At 49.6% G+C, this 24,854-nt stretch overlaps 1 protein-coding gene across 1 annotated transcript; it reads left to right on the forward strand.

The window, feature by feature from the left end:
• Positions 1-6,913: 6,913 nt before the first annotated feature.
• CCDC167 (coiled-coil domain containing 167) lies at positions 6,914-24,367 on the forward strand. Its single transcript, XM_028120489.2, has 4 exons — positions 6,914-7,008; positions 22,160-22,254; positions 22,451-22,503; positions 23,991-24,367. The coding sequence occupies exons 1-4, from the start codon at positions 6,967-6,969 to the stop codon at positions 24,092-24,094; spliced, it is 294 nt and encodes a 97-aa protein (XP_027976290.1). The 5' UTR covers positions 6,914-6,966; the 3' UTR covers positions 24,095-24,367.
• The last annotated feature ends 487 nt before the right edge of the window (positions 24,368-24,854 follow it).

The raw sequence follows: 24,854 nt of genomic DNA on the forward strand, positions 1-24,854 counted from the left end.
TAAGGGATGGGTGTTGCTGGTGGGAGACCCGAGTGTTGATCCAAGAACTGGTGCATTGATAAGACCATTCTGTGCCTTTCTCTCTGGGTTTAAGACCAGCATCTCATTCCAGGGTCAAATTCTTGGGTGATGAAATCTGATTGGTCCAGCTTCAGTCAGGTGTTTTCCTCAGGTCCAATCAACTGTGGTGAGGAAGGTGAGATCACCTAAACCTCAGGCAAGGGGGATCATTGTGAGCTAGGCAGTTATCTCTGGAAAGTGTCTAATAAAGCTGCAAATTCACTTGAGACCTTAGTGAAGCCATCTTCCCTCCCGGGACTCAGTTTTCTCATTTGTGTCTTGTTTACCATTATATTTGCTATGCCTGGCACATAGTAGATGTTTAACAAATGTTTGTTGAATGAATGAATGGGATCAGGCCATATCTATATTACCTTCTGATTCTGATAGTCTGTCTTCTAGAATGCTTATATGTGAGCTGTGGGGGTTATGAGAGCTGACAGTGAGGAAGAAGAGGGAGAGGTGGGTAGACAGACACTGGCTGGAGGTGTCCAGGGAAGCCAGTTTAAGCAGTCCTTTCTCTGGGCATCTTTCCAGTGTCAATCCTTTGTCCTCACCAAGCAGGCTTCTGGACAGAATTTGGCTTCTCTAATGGACTCTGCCCCTGGAGAGTTAGTGCCCTTTATAAGTTAAATTGGCTTCCTGACAATAGCCAGCACAGTGTCCTTTCGTAAACATGGTCTTAAAGAGATGACCCCGGATTTTTTTTTTTTTAACCCTGGATTTGACTCCAATGTCTAGAGTCCAGACTCTTCCAGTTATTATATGACTTGGGTGGGTCACTTAACCACTCTGAACATCAAAGTCTTCATCAGCCACACAGATATGAGAGTATTTGTTTTGCCTCACTCCTATGAGTGAGCTTGAGGGATACTGCACGTAAAATTATCCAAAATAATTGAACTACAGTTATTCTGTGCTAAAATGGAGGCTTTCGTATAATCCCCATAAGAATTTTAAGAGATACCTACTATTATTATCCCCATTTTTTATAAATGAGGAAACTGAGGCTCAGAGGTTAAGTAACTTGCCCAAGTTCAACACTGTTGATGAGCAACAGAGCCAGGTTCAGAGCCATTCTGAACCACTAAGCTCCACGGCCTTTGTCAGTGGCCCAGCTATAAACAGATGCATGACTATGTGGTGGTAATTATTATTACCAGAGCCTAAGCCCCCTTGGTCAAGCTTAACATTGAGTTTCCTGACATGGGACCTAGGAAACCAAAACTTGGACTCCAGAGAAACAGAACTTCAGAGTTTCTTCCCTCAGGGGGGGGAAAAAAAAAGTCTAGAGAATATATGAATTAAGAAATCTTTAGGCTGAAAATGAAAGAAACTCAGCTCAAACTAGCTCCCTCCAAAAAGGGGATTTATTGGCCGCCATCCTGGGAGGTGGTGAGGGTGAGGAACCTGGAAGCTGAGCTCCACGCATCTGCGAGGCACTTTCTGTCACTGTCTCTCATAGTTACTGCTTTGTGCACGCTGCCTGCCTTCTCTTATACTTCACATGAGCTTCTTCTCCCGGGAGAGAGTACAGCCCCTAGCAGTCCCAGGATCACATCTCAACAGCTCTACAACCAGAGCCGAGATGCAATTTCATTTCCCCGCTAGAGATTCAGAATCTCACTGAAGCACTCCATTGGCCCAGTTCAGGTCATGTGTCCTCTCCCCTGAGCCAATCACGACAGCCAAGAGCATGGGAGTCTATGATTGGCTGCCCAGCTTGGGTCACATGCCACCCGTGTGAGCAGTGGGAGTGAGGGACAGTGGAGCTGGCCACCACAGATATGGACTCTACGGGGGGGGGGGGGCGGTGGGGTGGGAGGAGGGCAGAGCTCTGAAGCCAGTGGCCACCCCAGTTTGTGTCCTCTCCAGCTGGTGACTCCAAACTTGGCTTCCTCCTTCTCAACCCACATGTAGTAATAAAAGTCACCTGGTGGGCTGTTAGTTTCCTAGTCTTGTCTTTTTCTTCAAAGGTGTTCAGGTGGTCTTCTAGATAGATGGGGGAGTGGGTCTGTCCTTTTCTGCAAGCCACTTCAGTCATGGATGTACCTCAGCTTCCTTGCCTGCAGAATGGAGCCGATCGAGCATCTGCCCAACTTCCCTTACAGGGGTGTGTGAGGACCCACAGAGCTAATGGATGTGAAAATTGCCTTAGAAAGAACGAAGTGCCATATTTACAGACACAGGATGTATTTATTGATTTATTTATGCTCATTTGTGTTCCAAAAAAGGATTTGAGGTAGTTTACCAAGATGTACACAATACAGTGGGATAAAAATAGATAAAGTGGTAGAGCAAAGGGAAACAAGGGTAGAAGAATAAAATAAAGCCAGAGAAAATGCTGGTACATGGAAACCTATGCTCCAAATCCCTGAACAAGTTCAGATCTGAGCTTTCGCAGGAACAAAAATGTGGGAAGCAGGATCGGTTACAAAAGGTACAGCAGCCATTAAGGTAAAAACATAACAGCATGCTGGGAAAGCTCACACAGCTTATCTTGGCACTAATATCTGGTCAAGAGGATATTATTGATATTACTATATTATGGATATGCATAACCAACACTATTTAGATCTCTGTTCTTTCGTTTTCACGACGTCACTAGACATCTACTTCAGGGTCTCATGTGGATTCATCATTTATGATTTGATTTCATTTAGCTAAAAACCAGATATCAATTAAATAGCAAGCAAAAACATCCCTTTCATCTCTTTTGTTTTTCTTTTTCTGGTAAAATGAGATTGGGTGCACGGAGTGGTACATGAGTTCCCCAGTGAAGCACAGGACAAAAAAGTTTGAGCATCCTGGCTTCACTGAAACATATAAAAATCACCAAGACATAAAACTGATCCAAGCAGGCCATAAAGACACCGCTGCCTTTGCCTCAGAACTTGGGCTATAATCTGCTGTCCTGGAACAAAATTCAAACATAAATCAGCCTCCACTGTATTTTTAACCACCTACGAAATTCTTCATTTCCTGCCTGAAATGCTTCTGACAGTGAACGATTCCACTCTCCCCCACTCCTGCTCTGAGAAGGTGCCCTCAAGGCAGTGGTGGGAAGGGGAGGGCTGGGGTCCAGGTCCAGGTCAGGACAAGCCCAGGATGGAACAAGGGGTAGAAAAATCGACCCAAGGGTCTCCATGACAAATACGCCAGGGCTGTGGCTAGCCTACACAGTGATTTTGTGCAAAGGTGAAAGGGCGACCCTGTAGGCATAGGAAGCCCCTTGGGGTCCCACCTGGGGTGCCCTCTTCCCCTAACCTAATCTTGTCTAGCCCCGGGACCCGTAGCCTCCACAAAGCCCACAGCATTCTCTTTTTTTCTGAGCTCCTAATGCATCAACAGTACGTACCAGACAAGCTGGCGTTTAATTATATGATCTCTGGTGTTCACTATTTCATGTTGTCAGTCTGTCTCTAACTAGATCGAAGATAGCTTGAGGGTAATGATTGGTTCTTATTTTATATGTCTACCTTACAGCCAAGGAGGGCGCCTTATGTCTAGACGCTTTACATATAACAAGGGCATTAAAACAGAATCTTAGGGTGTCTAAGCTAGCTAGTTCACCCTCCTGGTCCCTGTGCCCATTTCACAGATGAGGAAATTGAAAACCAAAGAAGAGGTTTTATCTGTCCCAGGTCATGCGGTGAGAACCTGGCCTAGCCAGGAATGAACCCGTTCTCCTGTCTGCCAATGCAGTGCCCTATTTCCCTTAAACACTTAGCTCTAAAACTCACAAATAGACAGTTCAGAACCACAGCCCACTGGAGAACAAAGACAGACAGACAGACAGCCGGCCCACAGTGATCGATCTGCATGTGGGCAGTTTCCAGCACAAAGCCAGGCCAAGCTGCAAGTAGGCTCGCCAGACAGCCCCCATGGGAATCAAAGTTGGTCTTTGTATGTACCAGGGGGACGAAAGGACCTCAGTGGGTCACCTGGGGCTTTTCAGCCTCCCCAGCACCATGAGATCACACTGTCTGTAATGTCTGGGCACATGAAACCCATGATTGACGGGTCCTTCCACAGGAAGGATGAGTAAAGAGGTGGAGTGAGCATCACAAAGAGACACTTGTGTATGTTGCGTATGTTGGGGGCTGCCTTTTGCTGTGAACCCACTTGATAGCCCGAAACCACCCAAGTATTTGCCCCAAACTCCTAGCAACAGGTATTTTACAACAGTGTCAAAGCGGATTGAAACCAATATCAAAATAATAACCAAAAAATACAAATGGCAACAGTTGCTAAGCAAAACCCTATACTAGAAAGCTGACAGCAAATGCATCAATCCTGCTGGGTCCCTGCTGGTCATTCACAAAGCACAGCACCGACCACTTCGTAATTCTCACAATGACCCTACAAGCCTGGCCTCATGAGCTCATTTCCTTTTGCAGGCATGGGAAATTATGGTTCAGAAAACATAAGTGTCATGTCCCCAGTCACACCACTGCTAAGTGGCAGAGCTGGGGACTGGAGTCCAGGTCGGTCTCCCTCACTCCTCTTATGCTACAACCCACATATGCTCTTATTCCAGCCCCATTTCAAGTATTTGTCCCCTGACCAGAACCATGGGACAAGGTCTGGTGTGGAAAATCTGAGGCTTTTCCAGAGAAAGATGACAGCTTGCCCAATATTTCACAGGGGAATGCTGGGGGGGAGACAAGGGACCGAAGCCCACTTAGATCTCCGTGGCTTTTTCTGGGTGCCAAACACATGCATAAGAAGCCACTTCTAAAAGAACACAGTGTTTTCCCCCTCTCTTCTCACCTCCCCTGAGCCTGTGCCTGTGATAATTGGGAAGTACAAAGTCTGGTTTTTCTGGGATTGGAACCAATGCTGTGAAGAGTGTTCTGACAATAAATGCTGTTGATTGACAGTTGATGGACAACGTTCTTGAGCAAGTTTTTCCTGTGCTGGGTGTTAAGCTGAGAACTGCTCTAAAAACTGCTCAACAGCCTGCTTCCTGTTCAGACAGAATTTACTACACTTTCCCTCTATGGGCCTCAGTTAGGCCAGGCAAGATGATATCTCGGGTCCCCTCCAGCTCCATTACTCAATGACTCTATCAAGAAGAGAACACGATCTGAAAACCTTCCCCCCCCACCCCACAAACCTTGAGTCAGGGTTATCATTCACACACAGAAACACAAGCTCCAATAGAGAGGTAACTGGTCAGAAAATAAGGCGTTTGATTCTGGTATCATACCCTTTGACCCAATAATTCCACTTGTGTGAGTTTATCTTAAAGACCTATGTACACAAAGATGTTTGCTTTGGCATTTCTTGGAAGTAATGTCCCATAGAATAATGTCTAATACAAGAACGGTATGACTCACTTGGCAGTATATACACCTATCCTTTACAAAGGATGATTTGAAAGACATGAGACTTTTTTTTCAAGATTTTATTTATTTATTTATTTATTTATTTATTTATTTATTTATTTGACAGAGAAAGAGAGTGTGCCCACAAGCAGGGGGAGCAGCAGAGGGAGAGGGAGAAGCAGGCTCCCCACGGAGCTGGGAGCCTGATGTGAGGCTCCATCCCAGGACCCTGGGATCATGACCTGAGCCGAAGGCAGCCGCTTAATCAACTGAGCCACCCAGGTGCTCCTATGACTGGTTTTCAAATTGCAATTCAGTATCCATTAATGGGTCATGAAATAAACTTAATAGGTCTCCTGCCACCAACTCTTTTTTTTAAATGAAATAGACTAGAATAGAAAATATCAGAGTACATCACAGGTAGTAAAGGTGTTTATCAGGAAACCGATTTCGCTTATATGGATAACTGGGCCAAAATACCCATAGTACTTTGTATCATAGGGTCACAATTAAAACATCTCTAAAGGGGGCGCATGGGTGGCTCAGTCGGTTAAGTGACTGTCTTCGGCTCAGGTCATGATCCCAGGGTCCTGGGATTGAGGCCCACATTGGGCTCCTTGCTCAGCCGGGAGCGTGCCTCTCCCCCTGCTTGTGCTCTCTGTCAAATAAACAAATAAAATCTTAAAAACGAAAGGAAACAAAAAAACCTCTAAGGACATAGGCCTACAGTGTACTGTACAATAGGAATACAAGAGTGTAAAATACTATATCTGAGACCAAGCCTAGAAGGGACTACACAGGAACAAAGATCGGAACTGTGTTAGGCATGGTAGGAGAAAGAGTGTTACTTTTCATTTATAAGTTCTCTGTGGTGTTTGTAGGCAGGATTTTTGTTCTTTGTGTTTTTGTTTTTAAGCAATGTCTACACCCAAGATGGGCCTTGAACTCACAATTCCAAGATTAAGAGTCACACGCTCCACCTACTGAGCCAACCAGGAGCCCCTGGGCGGTTCTTACAATAAAACAATAAAAATGCGTAAGAACACATGACAAAAAAAAAGGGGGGGGGAATACCAACAGGTCATTATCAAAGCCCACAGAACCAAGAGGCTCAAGGTGGGGCTTCCTGGAGGAACAATGCTTCAGGATGGGCCTTAAATATTGGACAGAATTTGAATGGGGCATAGGGGATGGCCTTAAAATAAGTAGGGTGGTCACTAAAAGGATGAAGGGTGCAGAAGGATAAGATGGGGTGAAAAAAAAATGTCTCCGTGACGTAAAATGGTTTTGAACTAGGAAAGAAAGGAGCAGCCCCAACTCTGGACGGTGGGCCATTGTTCCTCCCGGGCCAATCTAACCATCCTGTTCCCCACCTCGCCAGGGCCCTCAAACTAGAGGTTGCCCCTCATAAACATGGCCGCGCCAAACTGGCCACGCCCCTCAACGAGGTGGTGACCTCCAGTGGCCCCACCTCCCGCCGCCTCTGCGGCCAATGAGAGGGAAGTACGAGGTTGGCGCATGAGTGCTGCCACCAGTGGGTGCGTCCAATAATGACTTGGGGATCCCGGCGAGTAACATGACCAAAAAGAAGCGGGAGAATCTGGGCGTCGCTCTAGAGGTGAGGGGCTGAGTGGGGGTGGGCCGCGTCGTGAGCTGCCTTCTCCCCGCGGCGGGGTACAGTGGGTCGGCCTGGCGACAGGTTGGAGGAGGGGCTGAGGGGAGGAAGTGAGGGCGACGCGGGTTTGGGAGAGGGACGCGAGGGGCGTGAGAGCGTTCGTGGGGTACCCGAAGGTGAGGGGCGGGATGGGGGAAGTGGAGTTTGGAGAGCCCGAGGGGGCACCAGAGGTGGGGACAGAGGTGAGGGGACCTCCCCTGGGGAGGAGACGTGGAGGTGAAGAGGAAGCCCCGAAGAGGACGGGACGCGGAAATAAGGAGGCCCTGAGCGGAGACGTGTGATCGAAGAGGACGCAAAAGGGGCGGGCCCTCGAGGTAGGGGCACCCCAAAAGGGTAGATACCCGTGGATGAGGGCCCCCCAAAAATGAGAGAGCCCATATTGTTTAGCATATTACTAAATGGCTTAAACATCCCCCGAGATGGGAAATTTTTCCTCTGGGGTACTGAAGCTCGTAGCCAGGAAATTACTTTGGGAATCTGTGGGAGTTTGTAGAGAATTCTGGAATGATGAAGTTCCCAAAGAGCTTAAAAATAATGTACTGCATATGGAAGGGAAAGAAAATTGAGGCATATTGAGTTACTGCTACGTGGTACTTTATTTGCATTCTCAGTCAGCCCTCCCTACAAGCCTGTGAGAGTTTTAAACCGGTGGGGAAACTGAGGTTTCAGGCAGAGCCCAGACTGAACCAGTGGAGGAGCTGAGATGCAGCACAGGTGATTTGCCCTCTACTGCATCTTCTTTCTCCTGTGTTACAGTTCCCTCGATTACTGTCCCAGTAGTTACCAGAGAGATACAGGGTAATAGTCTTCGTGAGCTTACTGCCAGTTCAGTAGTTCTCAAACTTTAGAATGCATTAAGAATAATTTGCAGAGCTTGTTAAAAATGGAGAGTTGAACTGTCTCCCACCCCGAGTAATTCAGTAAGACTTCGGATGTACGTTTTCAACGAGTAATCTGCATTTTTTTTAAGTAGGCTCCATGCCCAACGTGGGGCTTGAACTCACAAACCTGAGATTGAGAGTCCCGTGCTCTATGGACTGAGCCAGAGCCAAGCACCCCCAGGAATCTGCATTTTTAACCAGCTACATGCACCCATGCTGATGCAGGAGGTTTTAGTACCACCCCTGAGAAATATTGGCCTACCTGGTCCAAAAAAAAAAGGTTGGTGGAAATATGAACCTCCCTCTAAAAGAGAATATGAGTGGTAAAATGAGGTGGCACTGTGTGGGGGGAAAAGCATAGACTTTATAACCTGATCAGGACACAATAAGCTGCTGTAACAGAGAAACCCTAAAATTCAGTGGCTTCAGAAAGCTTATTTTTTTCTAATAGGGTAGAGCAGGGATTGACAGATGTTGTCTATAAATGGCCTGATAGTACATTTCTAGGCTTTGTGGGCCATATGGTCTCTGTTGTAACTACAGTTAATCCTAATTATTCACGGATTCTGTATTTGTGAATTTGCCTTCCTGCTAAAATGTATTTGTAACCCCCAAATCAGTACTTGCACTGCTTTTGCAGTAATTCACAAACAAACCAGTGAAAACTTTGAGTCACCTGAGGTGCAGCTAAGGTCGAACAAAGTAACGCTCTGCCATCTTATTTCAGCTTGTACTGTAAACGGGTGTCCTTTTTGTGGTCTATTTAGTGCCATGTTTTTTGTGTCTGTGTGCTTTTTGTTGGTGATTTTGTTGCTTAAAATGGCCCTCAGGTGTAGTGCTGAAGTGCTGTCTAGTTTTCCTCAAGTGCAAGAAGGCTGTATTTGCCTTACAGAGAAAATATATGATAGGCTTTGCTCAGCGTTGAGTTATAGTGCTGTTGGCTGTGAGTTCACTGTTAATGAATCAATAATATATATTAAATAAGGTCTCTGAACAGAAACACACAAAAAACAAGCTTTTGTATTGATCACTTGATAAAATTGTTGTGACCGGAGGCTCATAGGAATCTGACCTGCTTCACAGTGTTTGCTAATTCATTGTTGGCAGCAACTTTACAGAACATAACTACCATAAATAAGGAGAATCAGCTGTGCTTCGATAGGCTATCTTAGCACAAGAGCAGCCGTAGACAATATGTGAATTAATGGGTGTTCCAATAAAACTTTATTTACAAAAAAAAAAAAGGCAGTGGACTGTATTTGACCCCCAGGCCATAGTTTGCCAATTCCTGGCCTAGAGTGGTTCTGCCATAGTCCCCTCATCTTGTGACGCTGCCATCTTTCAGTGCCTTAATGTCACCTCATGAATGAAACTAAGTCACATCCCATTGACGTGTCCACTGGCAGGGAAAGAGAGTGAAGGAAGCATAAGCATCACTGTCTTTTTTTTTTTAAGAATTTATTTATTTATTTGACAGAGAGACAACGAGAGAGGGAACATAAGCGGGGGAGCGGGAGAGGGAGAAGCAGGCTTCCCGCTGAGCAGGGAGCCTGATGCGGGGCTCGATCCCAGGACCCTGGGATCATGACCTGAGCCAAAGGCAGACGCTTAATGACTGAGCCACCCAGGTGCCCTGAGCATCACTGTCTTAAGAGTCGTTGGCCCAGGGACGCCTGGGTGGCTCAGTCGGTTAAGCGTCTGCCTTCAGCTCAGGTCATGATCCCAGGGTCCTGGGATCGAGTCCCACATCGGGCTCCTTGGTCAGCAGGGAGTCTGCTTCTCCCTCTGCTTGTGCTCTCTCTCTCTCTCTCTGACAAATGAATAAATAAAAAATCTTAAAAAAAAAAAAAGAGTCGTTGGCCCAGGGGCACCTGGGTGGCTCAGTTGGTTAAGTATCTGACTTGTGATTTCAGCTCAGGTCGTGATATCGTGGGTTGTGGGATCAGTGGAGAGTCTGAGATTCTCTCTCTCCCTCTGCCCTCTCCCCACTCACATGCTCGCTTGCATGCACTCTGTCTCTCTTTTCAAATTAATCTTTAAAAAAAAAAACATATGGATACCATATGTATACCATATGGCAAAGATGCGAGCTAAGACTCGAGACCTCACCCAACTGCAAGGGGCTGGGGCTGCTGGGAAATGCATTCATTGGCTAGGAGGCCACGTGCCCAGCTACAGCTCAATCCCTGCAGAAGAAGGGCCTAGCATGTTTAGTGGACAGCCCGCAGTCTCTACTGCAGATTGCAATTTACCTCAAGTGTGGTGGCTTTTTTTTTTTAATTCTTTATTTAAATTCAATTTAATTAACATATACTGTATTATTAGTGTTAGGGGTAGAATTTAGATTCATTGGTTGTATATAACACCCAGTGCTCATTATGTCAAGTGCCCTCCTTAATGCCCATCACCCAGTTACCCCTTCCTCCCACCCACCTCCCCTCCAGCAACCCTCAGTTTGTTTCCTATAGTTCAGCATCTCTTATGGTTTGCCTCCCTGTTTTTATCTTATTTTTCCTTCCCTTCCCCTGTGTTCGTCTATTTCTTAAATTCCACATGAGTGAAATCATAGGGTATTTGCCTTTCTCTGACTGACTTCACTTAGCATAATACCCTCTAGTTCCATCCACGTCATTGCAAATGCCAAATTTCATTCTTTTGATGGCTGAGTAATATTCCATTGTGTGTGTGTATATATACACACCACATCTTTATCCATCTGTTGATGGACATCTGGGCTCTTTCCATAGTTTGGCTATTGTGGACATTCCTGCTATAAACATTGGGGTGCAGGTGCCCCTTCGAATCACTATGTTTGTATCCTTCGGGTAAATACCTAGTAATGCAATTGCTGGGTCATAGAGTAGTTCTATTTTTAATTTTTTGAGGAACCTCCATACTGTTTTCCAGAGTGGCTGCACCAGTTTGCATTCCCACAGTGTAAGAGGCTTCCCCTTTCTCTGCATCCTCACCAGCACCTGTTGTTTCCAGAGTTGTTAATTTTAGCCATTCTGACTGGTGTGAGGTGGTATCTCATTGTGGTTTTGATTTGTAACCTCAAGTGTGGTTTTGAGGATACCATATGTGTAAAATACCAGCCAGTGGGTCTCCAACCCCTCTTTGCCCACCTCCACTACAGAGGTTAGAAAAACTCAAGAGATGCTTTCCCAGACTCAAGTGTGGTTTTGAGGAGACCATATGTGTGAAATATGTAGCACACGCCTGGCTCAGGGTGGAGATAAGCAACAAACAGTGCCCTTATTAGTAGCCTTTATAGTTCTTTTGCAGTCTTCTATCATGGTTAAGTCCAGCCCCCTTGTTCGGACTTAGTTTCCTTTTCTGTAACATGAAGACCTTGAATTTCATCAGGGGTTATAAGTTCATTGACCGTGATCCAAATACAGATCACAGATGTCTTTTGTTTGGCTGACACAGGTTTCTAAAATGTTTTAAATTTGGTGGACATATGCTCTCCTAGTGCCTTTACCAGTCACATTCACCCTTTTTTTTCCTGTCAATACCAATGTAGATAATTTACATTTGTGATCTTGGTCTCTAAGGTTACTTTTTGCTTGGATATGCTAAGATTCGAGATCTATAACTGCACTTTAGAAAAAGCTTGGCATCTGGCTGTCTCCCCACCTGGTCCTCCGTTGCCCCCAGCAGATCTGAGTATTGAATGTGCACTGATGCTCAGAGGCAGTGGATATTGTCCTCTTATTAAAAGTCATGTGCTCAGAGCCAATGAAGTGGTGATTTAATCAAAATGTTTGTTAATCTGACGAGTGCAATAAAACCCACACAAAGTGAGTGATCTCAGCACCTACAAACAGTCTCCACTTGTTGTAATGAAGCAATTACCAAGCAGGCAGCACTCACCCCAAGGGCTGGCTTGGGCCAGCTGTCCTGGGTAGTCACCTCCCAGGACAACCAAGGCACCCCCTAGCAGCCTTCACTCATGTCTCCTCTCAAGGTCTTTTTATTCCAACTCATTTGCCACCCTGTAAGATCTCAGAGTTGGAAAAGACTGGCTACGAGTTTAGCTTCTGAGAGTTAATTCTGAATAACGAGAGAGCATTCAGATGAGAAATCACCAGCTTTGCTGATTGTAATGTGTGGAAGGAGGGAAAGGCTGCATTTTTGGTCTAAACTGATAGGATTTTGGCTGATGTAAACCCTGTTTCTGTTTTTGTAACCTCTGATAGTAATGAGCTGTTACTTGGTCATTGTACTTTCCTTTCACAGCTAGACCATTCAGCTTGGTGTCTTTAGATGCTTCAACAGCCAGTGGGTCTTAACAGGTGTGTGGTGTCTTAGCTAACACCCTAAGAGGGATAACTGGGTTAGATCTGGCCCCTAGTACAAAAATCTGTCAGTTTGGAAACTTTACAAGGTACAGAAAGCTGACCTAAGTAAATAGGAATATACCTTCTTCCCCATAACAAATTTGGGGTAAATGGCCACTGGCATTGGTTCAAAAGCTCAGCTAATTCAAGGCTGGTATTTCTGCATTCTCTTAGCTGTTTCCTCATATTCACAAGATAGCTGCCACAGCTCCAGTCATCATACCCAACTTTAAGTCAGGAAGAAGGATAAAGGGACTACAACACTGTCCCTTTTTTTTTTTTTAAGATTTTTTTTTATTTATTTGAGAGAGAGAGAGAGCTCACAGAGGGAGAGGGAGAAGCAGACTGGTTGCTGAGCAGAGAGCCCGATGCGGGGCTCAATTCCAGGACCCTGGAATTATGACCTGAGCTGAAGGCAGACGCTTAACCGACTGAGCCACCCAGGAGCCCCACAACACTGTCCCTTTTATCAGAAAAGCATAAGCTGCCCCAGGAGTCTTCCACCTGACTTCTGGAACATCTCATTGGCCAGAACTGGATCATGACCATCTTTGGCTGCAATGAGTATGGGAAAGCATCTCTTGAGCTTTTCTAACCTCTGTAGTGAAGGTGGGCAAAGGAAGAGGGGTTAGGAATCAGTGTTGTGTTGGCCAAATAATAGTTTCTGCTATAGGGAATAAAGTGAATGGGAGTCATTTAAATTCACCAGAATCCTAACCAGAAAAAGAGATGGTAAATTGAGGGGAGAAAATTACCTAGGCAGGATGAGCACAGGAGGAAAGAACCTTGACGTTGTAATTATTTGTTCAGTTTAAGCCACTGCTGTAAGCTCTCTGCATAGGGAGGCAGAAGGACCAAGTTGTTGGTTTGCAAACTGGTCCCCTTCCATGGACGACAGAGAGAGACCCAAGAAAGAGGCAAGTCACTCCAGAGGCAGGTTTAGGAAGCAAGGGAACTTCCAGGTGAGGCTTGTCTTGGGCCATGAGTAAGAAGAATAGACCTCCGCATCTGCCCGCCAAATCTTCAAAGTTTGTGTAGAGGCCTTAACTGGGTTCAGTCACGTATACTGTCCAGATGGTCTCCATAACACATGGTCTCTCAAGGCTGTGTCCTTGGAACAGCTCCCACTGTGGGAACAGTGGGCAGAACGTACATTCCAAGGTCAGTGGAGGGTGAGGAGCCTCCGATTGCCCTGGTCCCGCACTCAGGTTAACCGGTGGTCGCGTCCTCTTCGTTACTCCTCCAACGCAAAGGTGAAGACAGTCACAAGTTCTGGAACAGGCTGTGCACAAGGCTGGGAGGCATCTACCAATTTTCTAAGACAAGGGGCAGAAGCAGCTTAGTGGACCATCAATAAATATTTACTGAATTGGCTTGAGTGGCTGGAGGAAGCACTTGAACCCTCGCCCCTGCCGTCTGGGCCCCGTTGAGTGGTTCACTGGCCAGAGATTAGGAGGCCATGCCGGGGCAGACAGTTGGACACCACCTTGCGGGGGAGCCACCCATCCAGGGGCTGGGAGGAGGGCTCATGGCATGCAGACACCGCAAGGGCCGCTGACCATTAAATGAGCCTCACCTGCTGCCACGCGCAAGCGACAGGTTGCCATTGGGCAGGTGATTTCTCTCGGCAGCCTGTGTCTGGCTCCATTCCACTTGACGGGGGTCAGGAGACTAAAACCTCATTACCTAACACGGCTGGATGTCAGCATGTGTGGAGTGGCTGTTTGCCAGCATCTTAATTAATGAATTCACAAGGCATGGGGTGGATGCCAGTTCTTGAATAGTGCTTTGAGCCTTTCAGCGATGAAGAAGCTTTGGTAATTTATCAAAAAATATATATTGAGGGAAAGAGGAGAAAACAAACCCCAAACAACGTTCTGGCCCAGGGAAAGCTGAAGGCTTCAGGCAAGGACTGACATGGCTCTCCTTGTGGAGCTGCTCAGCACGGCGCCAGAAGGTCTCACAAGGTCTCAGAGCTTGCATTGCAAGCGTTTCAGCAGGGCCCCTCATGTGCCTGACCTGGGGCGGTGGAGGAGGGGGCGGTGAGTCTCCAGAGAAATGACAAGCCCTTTGGCTCTCTGCTTTTCCTGAAAATTGTTCCTTGATTAAAAACTGGGAAGGTTTATGGTCTTCATCTGCTCAGCCTGGGAGACAAACTTCTGATGATTGGGGGAGACATGGTTGGAGGTTTTTGTCTTCTGTCCCCACAGAGCCCTGAGCCTCCTCCACAGGAAAACATCCCTTCAGCAGCGTCAGGCCAATCTGCCCTTTGGGGTTTGAGGCTGGTCACCTGGAAAATCAAGGCCCATGACCCTCATGTGACTTGGCTTTGTGGCCTGATGGCCTCAGATGGAAAGCCCCAGCGCTCTTGCCACACCATCTGGGCAGGTGTTCTGGCCTCTTTACCCATAATGTCCTGGGGCCTCCCTGACGTGTGAAAATTTCCAGAAATCCAGTTCCTAGGCTGCTGGGGCTGGAGATAAAACAGCTGAGTTGGCATGTGAAAAGAAAGGCCTTGCTGCCCACTGGGGAAAGAAGGGCTTCTCCAGCCTACCTAGCTCTCCTTTCTCCTTCTCAAAACGGTCTGTTTTCTGTGAATTTTGGAGGGTGCTGTGGCAGTTTAGGCAATCTGGGGGAGGGTGCCAGGGATGTTCGAGAAGCCAGAAGTTGAGGGGGGAGTAATTGCCTTCAACATGAGGACATGCGCTCTGCTCCCGTCTCACTGTCTCCAAGCAGAGTTCCGTCGGGTTCTCCCCTCACAGAGAGTATCTGTTACCTGGACAGAGAGCAGGCAAAGCCCTTGTACAGATTATTCAGAGTAGAGAATCTGTTGAAAGCAGATCAACAAGCTTAGATTGGCTTCGACTGAGATGTGGAATGGCTTTGTTCCACAGAACCCTTCTTTGTCATGACTGTTTTCATGAGGGATTTTGGAGACAGAGCTTTAAGTGTTTGAAAGAACATAAGCTCTGATGCAGGAAAACCTCAGATTCAGACCCTCAATTCTGCCACTTCCCAATTACATGACCTTGCTTAAAATCTCTACACTGGGAGTTTGCTTCTCTCTAAAACGGAAACAGTCCCTCCTTGCAGAGTTGATGCAGACATTGGTAGCCTACACGAAGCTGCCACAACCTGCCTAGCCTGGGGTACGAGGAGTGGTGGTTACTCTCAGGAGCTGAGTGGCTTAGGGCCGGTATGTGGGGTGGCAGCTAACAGCACAGACTCGGACTGCCCAGCTACCCCCCCATGTACCCCCTGTGACCCCGGACAGATGACTTCATCTCCATGGCCCGAGCTTCCTCATCTGCAAAAGGGGAATACAGGAGTTCCCCCTTATCCATGGTTTTACCCTCTGAGGTTTCAGTTACCCACAGTCAGCTCAGCCTGGAAGCAGACGATCCCCTTTCTGACATATTGTCAGGTGGATGGCAGCCTAACGCTGTGTCACAGTGCCTATGTCCCTCACCTCATATCACCTCATCACGTAGGCATTTTTCACCTCATATCAGCACAGGAAGGGTGAATGCAGTACAGGAAGATATTTTGAGAGAGACTGCATTCATATAACTTTTATATATGGCCTTTTGTCATAATTGTTTTGTTATTAGCTATTGTTAATCTCTTACTGTATCTAATACATAAATTAAACTTTATCATAGGTATATGTGTATAGGAAAAAACATCATATATATATATATGTATATGTAGGGTTCAGTACTATCTGTGGTTTCAGGCATCCACTGGGGTCTTGGAGCATGTTCCCAGCAGATGGGGGGACCGCTGACTGATGATACTACTGCCCCCTCATAGGGTTATTGTGAGCATTCTATGAGTGGGGTGCTGAGAACAGTGCCTGGCATATAGTGCATGCTATAGAAGTGTTGGCTGGTGCTGGTAGTGTGGTTTAGTTTTGCATGGACTTTTGGCTTCTGGAAGTTGCTTTGACTTGTGCTGTGCCATCTAGCTACCCCCACACCATGCTTTTTATTAGCAAGTAGCTGGCCAGGCAGCTGTAGGATATGCCCCATGACCACTGCCTGACTCCTGAGGTTAACCTGTTCCAGCAACTTCTGGCAGTCACTGGCCAGAAGCTCTGGAGAGCAAGGCTGGGAAAACCAGAAATAACTTCCTAAACCAGAAAGCAGAGTGGGCTGCGTAACCCAGAGCTCTAAGTCCTGAGGGTGCTTTCTGCACTTTCCCAGAAGAAAGCCTGGTCCTAGACAGTGGCTTGGGGTGGGTGGGGAGCCACCTCCCAGGCTGTCAAGATGCTCACGGGAGCACCATTCAGCCACCCTCAGTGGGTGCACCTGCAGCAGGGAGTGTGGCTTTTGCCTGTCAGCAGGATATGAGCTGTGCACGAGGGCCCAGCAGCCGCCAGACCTGGAGCGGGCCCCTACACCCCTGTGGGGCCCGACCTGACCAGTGTGCTGGGCAGTTATCCGTGCGTGAGCTGACACTCGGGTTCACCATCCCCAAAGAGGCCTCACTCGGGGTTTCAATTCCAGGAGGCTCCACACACCTGAAAAGATGCCTCACGGGGATTTCAGACGAATTTTACAGTTTCTCTTAACACAGTGGTTTTATGACATTAGGGGACCCCAGGGAGACTTCCCTAAAGCTCTGAGAATAAGGTGTTATTCCCCAAGTCAGGTGGCAGAGGGGATTTTGCTTAGCTGGCTCAGGGCTCCTGACCGGCAGGTACAGCACGTGAAGCACGCGGCACTCCGAGCCGCATCCAAAGGGCACTTGAGGAGGGCTGCAGGAAGTCTCTGCCCCTGGTGACTGGAAACGGAGAAGCCCTCGCTTCCCCTGGCACTTGCCAACAGGATCAGTGGCCGCACTTGGCTGGGGTGGGGCTTCTGCGGACCTCGACTGCTGGGCTGACTTCCGATCTTCACATTCTTATGCAGGAAATGCCCCCCGTGCCCCCCCCCCCCCATGGAGACTCCGTGGTCCTAAATTTCTCACTGAGCCTGCTCTTCTGCCCACTCTCGAAGCCGCCCACCAGGTTCCAGGCTCTATTTCCCCAGTCCATGCATGGAGCAGAAAGGCAGCGGGTCTCATCCTGTCTGCGGTACAATCACTCGTGGGCCTTTCCTGATCGAGTGCAGACTTCCTGGATCCCTGATTCAGGGCCTCTGGGACCTTCAGCTCCTTCCCACTCCCTGCCTTATATACTTTTTCCCCTCCCGCTCTGCGTCTTCTTTTCTGGGCTCAGACCAGCAGTCCCCATGGTCTGGGCTCGGGGTGAAGAACCAGCTGTCCTACCAGGACACCCTGCACACTCACCACCTACCTCTCAGTCCCCTGAACCACGGCATGTGGGTTTTCACACCTACCAAGCCCTCAACTCTCTGCAAAGTGCCAAAAGGCACAGTTTGCTAACTGGTAGAGAGCTCACACCACCACCTTTCTGACTTCTCGTGTCCCTTTGCAGCCGTGCTTCACCTGCTCATCATTGTCTCCAAGAGACGCGGTGTCCTTTGTCCCTGTATAAAAACGGGACACTTGGTCTCCCGAATACACATGTAACGCGCGGATATGTTGTAATGTAACTTTACATTGGGGGTAGCCACTCTCGCTCCTACACTGTGCCTGAATGGGTGCCTTGGCTCAGTCCCCACCTCGGCTGTTACCGCTTTGCCGCGGACGGTCACGGCCAGCAGGGCTGCCCCCGATGGCTCCAGGAAAGTCTCTGTACCCGAGCCACTCTTGGGCCGGCCCCACTCTTCCTGCCTGCTGACCCTGTATCCAGCCTGTTGGCCAAGAGTCCTGGGAGCCTCTGTGGCCTCCAGAGTGTAACCTTCTCTTCCTGCTGGAGTTGGTCTAGTCTCTTTGGTGGGGCCTCTTTCTGCCTTAGTCCCAGGGCTTCACATCCCTGCTCCCTGCAGAGCCGTGGTGCGGGTAAACATGGTCTCCACCTGCCAGGCCGCGCCTGCCGTTCTGTGTCTCCTCAGATGCCCATTCACACGCAGACCGCACCTGAGTCTGTCTGCCCTTAGACACTGCTCCGGGCCTCATTGTTGGGTGCCACCAGGCCCAGCCTCAGCAAGTTGGTGCTGGCTCCGGAGCCGAGCCCAGCTTCATCCCAGGCAGGAACGGGAGGTTCCCAGCATGCTGTGTTCTGAGCCAGCTAACTTCAGAGGCAGTGCTGTACTGATAGGGCTACCCTGCGGGCCCCCTACCCCCCCAACCTCACTGCTGAGCCCCTCCATAGACTCAGAGGATGGCCATATCCCAGCTAGATGGTCTCCCCTTGCCGCTGCTGCCAGCCAGTGATGATGAGTGGAGATTCCTCTCCATCACACACCCCCACTTCTGTCTCCTTCTCTTATTCTAACCTCACATTAACTCACTTTTCTTTCTGTTCCCCAAAGAACCAGTGAAAGCCATCCTCTGCTAATAATGACAGCACACACTTACTTAACTCATAATTACTATGCGCGTGTTCAGCACTGTTCTAAGCACCTTACACATATTGCCTCATAGCATCCTCACAGCTCTTTGAAATAGGAAACATTAACTTCATTTTACACATGAATAAAATGAGGCACAGAATTAAGGAAGTCCTTTAGAGGGCAAGTGAGCAGCAAGCTGAGGCACCCGACTACAGCCCATTCTCACTACCACACTTCTCAGGACCCACGATTTCAGGCTTCTGGGCACCTGGGCTCCGAACTCCTTGCCCAGCTCTGACTGAATGTTTTTAGAATCTTTCTGACATCTGTCTTCTTATTCTGGTCCTAACCCTGTGCCCTCTCTCCTGTCCTGGCTATATTGTCCTCTATTGCCTTTAGCCTGGCGGCTGAGAGAAAGCTACCGAAGACTATAGATTTGCACTGAGGAATCTGCGAAGTGCATAATCCACATGCATGCCATCAAGAGCTGACTGAAAACCCAAGGAGGGGCTGCCTTTAAGGCCCACTTTCTGGGTCCTCTCCCCCATTTCGGGCCCATCTTGAGTCAGCCCCACTCTGTAGGCACCACTCCTGACCCCAGTCACAACTAAAAGGTGCATCCTGCCCTCCCCTCCCTGCCACAGCCGGGTCCCTCTGAATCTGCACCCATTATTGGAGCTGCTCGGGAGCCGGCTTCTGTTGCAGGGCGTTTGACCGTCAGCGGGGTCACCTTCTGAGGACGGGTTTGCGGCCTACCGAAGAGCTTCCTGACGGTCTCAGCCTCCCCTCACTCAGCCCACATCAAGCAGCAGGGTTATAAAAAGGGGGGGAACTTGCTATTTAGAAGGGAATCAGAGAGAGCTGTCAGCAGGACATAAATATTCATAGAGGGAGGTTAGAACTTGAGTCCCTAAAACCTTGATTTGTGTTCGTCCGTTTAAGCCTCATTAAAAAGTGGTAAATGAAAGTGGGGATATTCAGTGGAACTGCAGATAAATTGGGCTTGTTCAGATAAAGGCCTCCCGACGGCCAGCTCCGCAGGCCCTGCCCAGAGCACGAAGGCAGATTGGCTTGGCCACTTGTGGTTTGCCAACCTCAATTTAAAGATTTTGCTTAGCATGAGTTCCCAGCCCTGTTCTGGGCCAATTACCACTTGTCTGGGCACTTGGTAGCCTTCCAGAGGTGTTTAGAGATGGAAATCCCCAAGCTGCTTCTCTCCAGAATGACATGCGAACTAGGACTTGGCCCAAGGGGCTGCAGGAAGAAATCTTACCTAGGACTAAAGATTTGCACTGGGTTAGCCACAAAGCACATAATCTGTGTGCAAGTATAGTTGTTTCTCCTTCTAGCTTCTTCGAGCTTTGGGCCCTAAGGGAGGGTTTCAGGCCCGAGTTGCTACGAGGGGTCTAGATCTGTCACTATCTCCTCAGCCCCATCCATGTCCAACCTGAGTCACTCCTCCATGGCTACACACACGAAGACTGCAGCAGGCCAGGCCTTGTGGTGACCGCAAAGGAGAGACTGATGGCCACCATTCTAGGAGAGGAGCTACAAAGGCAGGCATCCTTAGGAGCCAGGCAGTCACATACACAAGTGGAATGGGTCAATCTGGGTGACACTCGATCCCTGGGCTACAAGTTTACACCATAGGCCCTAGGGGTCCCAGAGTCTAGGAAGGTGAGGTAGGACGCTTATAGCTGGGAAGACCTAGTGTGCTGTCAGCCTTATGAGAGAAGGCCTAATTCATTTGCCAAGGGGAGGAGGTAGTACCTCTCCAGCCAAGGGCAGCAGAGAAGGCCTCGGGGAGGAGATAGCACTTCAAGAATTAAGCTTTGGGACCTAGTGTGGAATCTGGTGCCCTGCCTGTGGTTTCTACACCATGGGGTGGCACGGTCCCCAGGGGCTGGGCTGAATGTGCTGCTGTGACAAGTGGGCCATGTGGTGGCCTGAAGCACCTGCTCTTATCCCGCCCCACTGACCATCACATCAGGCTATTACTATCCCCAGGCACAGGCCCCAGCTCCTTGCTGAGGCTGTTTCCCAGGACAGCCCTATCTTTGGTGCCAGTTAGCAAAGAAATGATACAATTAACCAGGCAGTCAACTCAGGGCTCCTCAGTTGCTCCCTCCCACAGGGCCCTGCTTCTGCACCTGGAGTTGGCAGCCAGCGGAGGCTGTAGGGAAGGGACTAGATGGTGTGTCATTTGGGGCAGGCATGGGACAAGGCACAGTGGCCGACCCAGAAGTGGCTGGGTAGGTGCTGGCCAGGGAGAGGGGCAAAAGGCTTCAAGTGCATCTCTCCTGACACGGGCTCCAGAACACCCACCTGGGACTCTGGGATCCGCACTCGCAATCATTGATTACCGTCTCCGCAGGGGCCTTTCCGGAAGGGACTGGATAAAGAACTGGCTGAGGCCAATGAGGAGAGAGGTACTCCAGTCTGTCTCAGAAAAGTCATTCCCTTTGGGGATCCCAGGCTCCCATTTGTGAAATAGAGGTCATATTTGCTATTCTTCCCAGGGACGGGGTGAGAGTGAGTGAAGTCAGATGGAGAATCAAGCATCCCCGGGACCTGAAGCACTATTCACTCAGCTGCCATGAGGGACACAAGGCCCTCTGAACCTTCCCACCCACTGAAATCTGGGCTCCCGCCAGCAGGGCAGAGATACTGGAACAGACCCAGGCCCAGAGAGGTGGCCGATGAGACAGACGAACTTTCAAAGCTACATGTGTGATACCAGGAACCAGGCTTGGACGATCCAGTCCAGTATTTTACAGAATATTTTCCCACAACTCACATTGTTTGCCCAAGAACACAGCTCTGAAACTATAATCAAAACAAATGGGAAAACTGATACCTTTGGCAGCCAGCCTTTGAGGAGCTTAGCTATTTTGCCCTACAAGTTACAGCTGCCTTGATAATGTTTTTGCACAAGAACCAAGTCAGAAAGAAGCTTTTGAGCTGTGCAGTTTTTGTTTTTTTTTTTTTACACTCAGTGATTTTTATTGATTCTCATGGGAAAATACATATCTTCTTAGCAACTTAAGACTACCTTAAGAAGTGTGTCAATGCAAAAAATACCTCTGCTTTTTGTCCCCTAGACGTCTAATCCCCCCATCCCCCCCGTGTGTGGTGCGCTGAGGAAAGGCAGCACCTCACTGCATCCTAGGCTAGGCCTGTGGAGCTGGGCGTGTGCTGGGGAGACGGGGCTGACTGAGGGACTGCTCCTGCCTGCCCCCAACCCAGGCTTGGTCCGGAGGGGCGGGGCCGCCGGGAGAGCTGTTTCCACCGTGCGGAGGCGGAGGACAGCGAAACAAAGCAGCTGTGGGGCCGGGGCCAGGGGAGGCAGGGCGCGGTCCAAGAAGACTCCTGGAGGCTCCTTCCTCCCCATCCCAGGATCCCAACTGTTTTGGAAGTTTTAAAGGCTCTGCCACCCATCTCTATCTGCCGGCTGCGCCTTGTGTTTCAGATCGATGGGCTGGAGGAGAAGCTGTCGCAGTGTCGCAGAGACCTGGAGGCTGTAAACTCCAGGCTCTATGGGGCAGAGCTGAGCCCAGAGGCCAGGTAACGTGTCTGCCCTGGACTCCCGCCTTCCCCCAGCCCCTCCTATTTATCCTGGGGCCCTGGCCCTGAGCTTCCATTCACCCTACCCCTTGCCACGGGAGATCCCTTGTTCCCCTCATCCATCCTGCCCCCGTGGGTCAGCTGCCCTTCAGGACGGAAAAGGGCTTGAGCCATAATACTCCTTCTCCCCTCACAGGAAGTCTCTGGAGAAGGAGAAAAACCACCTGATGAACAAAGCCTCCAACTACGGTAAGAAAGTTCCCTTCCTTTACCAGCCCCATCCTCCAGTCCCAGGGTCAGGAGGGGACAGACAGCCCAGGGAGCCCACCAAGTCATGGGGATCAAGAGGGTTCTTTGGGAGGGAGCCGCCCCCCCCACCCCACAACCCACTCCCATCCCCTCTGCCCCCCTCCCCGCTCCTCTGCCAAGGCTATAGGAACCCACTGTAAGCCTGGAAGAGCAGGTTTGTTCCTTTGTTCCAGGGGAGATGGAGAGGCCTATGGGTCTGTTCTTCCTCTGTGGGATGAAGGGGAATGGTTGTAGTCAGGTCCAGAAGAGACTCTCACATCCCCCCAGACTTGGGAGATCCGTCCTCCCCCGCCCCCCTCTCCCCTCCCACCTCACACTCCTTCCCAGGAAAAGGAGGGGCTATGTGGGTGGAGCAACGCTGCCACCTTCTGGGCGCTGGGGGCAGAGCAGGAGGGCGGCTACTACCACCCCTACCCCAACCCTGCCCCAGCCAGCCTGAGAGGAAGATGGTCTGCAGAGGTTCCTCAGACTTCTCGGTTTTGTTCTCCCCCTGAGAGAGCAGACCTGCTAAGAATCAGCCCCAGAACAGTCCACATGATGGAGAATCTCCCAGAGGGACGAGTTTGAATCAACATTGTATGCACAGCACATGTGTGTGCACACACCCCCCTACCTGGGCCCCAGTCTGTCTGGCCTGCCTAGAGCTGATGTACAGGTACCTGCCCGTCCACACAAGTAGGGAAGGGATATCCGTTATGTCTCAAACCTAGCAATTTTTACAATTGCAGCACCAGCCCTCAGTTCACCCGAGAGGTAGCATAGTACTGCCCACCTGCATGTCACACAAGGGGATGAATAGATGCCCTGTGGCCATAGAATAGGACTGACTTCCTCTAGAGGCGAGCCCGACCACCTTGTGGGCACTCCCTGCCTTCTAGCGTCGCTGGTTCCTGCTTAGCTGGATGCCCAGCAGGGGGCAAGACCGGAAGCACCAATGGCGTGGCCCCACCCTATACCTACTCCAGTGTCGGGCCCAAAAAGTCCCAGCTGCCCTGAGTTTCTAGTTGGCCAGATGAGACCCCCTGCAAGGATAAGTACCATGAAGCACCCCACACCCACCCCCCACCGGCAGTGACAGGCCAGAGGACTCACCTGGTGATGCCATGCCAACACCTAGCTTGGCTATCAGGTGTGGCCTTTTTGATGACCCCCTCACACACTCCATCCTCAACTTCCACTGCGTTTGCAGAAAAATGGTTGAGCAGCATTGGGTGATGGGATTCCTTTGGGCCAGGATCTGTAGCCAAAAGGTGGTGAGAATCTGGGCAGATCAAGGAGGACAGTCATTTTTGTGGATAAGGAAGTAGAGAAGCTGGGCGGGAACACCTCTGCTCTCAACAGCGTGTACACCCATTCACGAGAGGCAGAGGCGGAGGAGAGTAGCAGATGGGCCCCAACTACCTGTTCACCACCCTGTTTTCTCCCAGAGAAGGAGCTAAAGTTGCTTCGACAGGAGAACCGGAAAAACATGCTGCTCTCTGTGGCCATCTTCATCCTCCTGACCCTCATCTACACCTACTGGACCATGTGAGCCTCAGATTTCTACACAGTCAGCACAGGCTTCCCCTTGGCCCTCTGGTCACCACCAACCAGGCCATAAGCTTCAAGACAACCAAGGTACAGGAGCATTTCTCCCCAACCCAGACACTGGAGCAGGGCCTCCTGTCAGCCCAGTCCCTCTCGCCTCCTGGTCCTGCTGTGGGGCCTGGGTCTCCAGAAGGACTGTGTGCTGGTTCCTCCCTCAGCCCAAGGGAAAGGCAATAAAGAACAGCCAGGCTGCTCCCGTCTGCTGAGTAAATGTCAAGGTGTGACTGCAGCTGGAGGGCAGTGGGGGTGGCACTCAGGAATCAAGGAAGATGTTCAAGGGGAAATGCTTGGCTTAGAACTCAGGATGGGGGAAGGGACACTGCGAAGGTGAGTCCCCAGCTTAAGTGGAGTTAGACAACAGAAAGCATTTTTAAAGCCAAAACTATTCTGGGAGCCATTTCCAGGGCTTAGGCATGGCACCCCCTGCCCACTGCCCCCCAAACACGCTGTCTTGCCCTCCAGTCAGTGCCACTGCCTGTTAATTATGGCAGAAAAAGTGCAGCCTGTGCACAGAGGGTGACTGGAGACTTGAAGTGGTCATGTGGAGGTCCCATGGGAGCATGGAGTTAATCTATCTTCAAGAGGCAAACAGGGCTGGTGAGGCCTGGCAGAGGGAGTGGGCAGCAAGAACCACGGTAATGACCAGACTTATGGTGACAGTGGCCAGTAAATCAGGCAGGGCTCGCTGGGAGAAGCAGTAGGGG

The sequence above is a fragment of the Eumetopias jubatus genome, unplaced genomic scaffold (genome assembly GCF_037043125.1).
Source record: "Eumetopias jubatus isolate StellerSeaLion01/CBP00866 unplaced genomic scaffold, mEumJub1_p1.0 scaffold_6, whole genome shotgun sequence".
In the NCBI taxonomy this organism is placed as follows: Eukaryota; Metazoa; Chordata; class Mammalia; order Carnivora; family Otariidae; genus Eumetopias; species Eumetopias jubatus.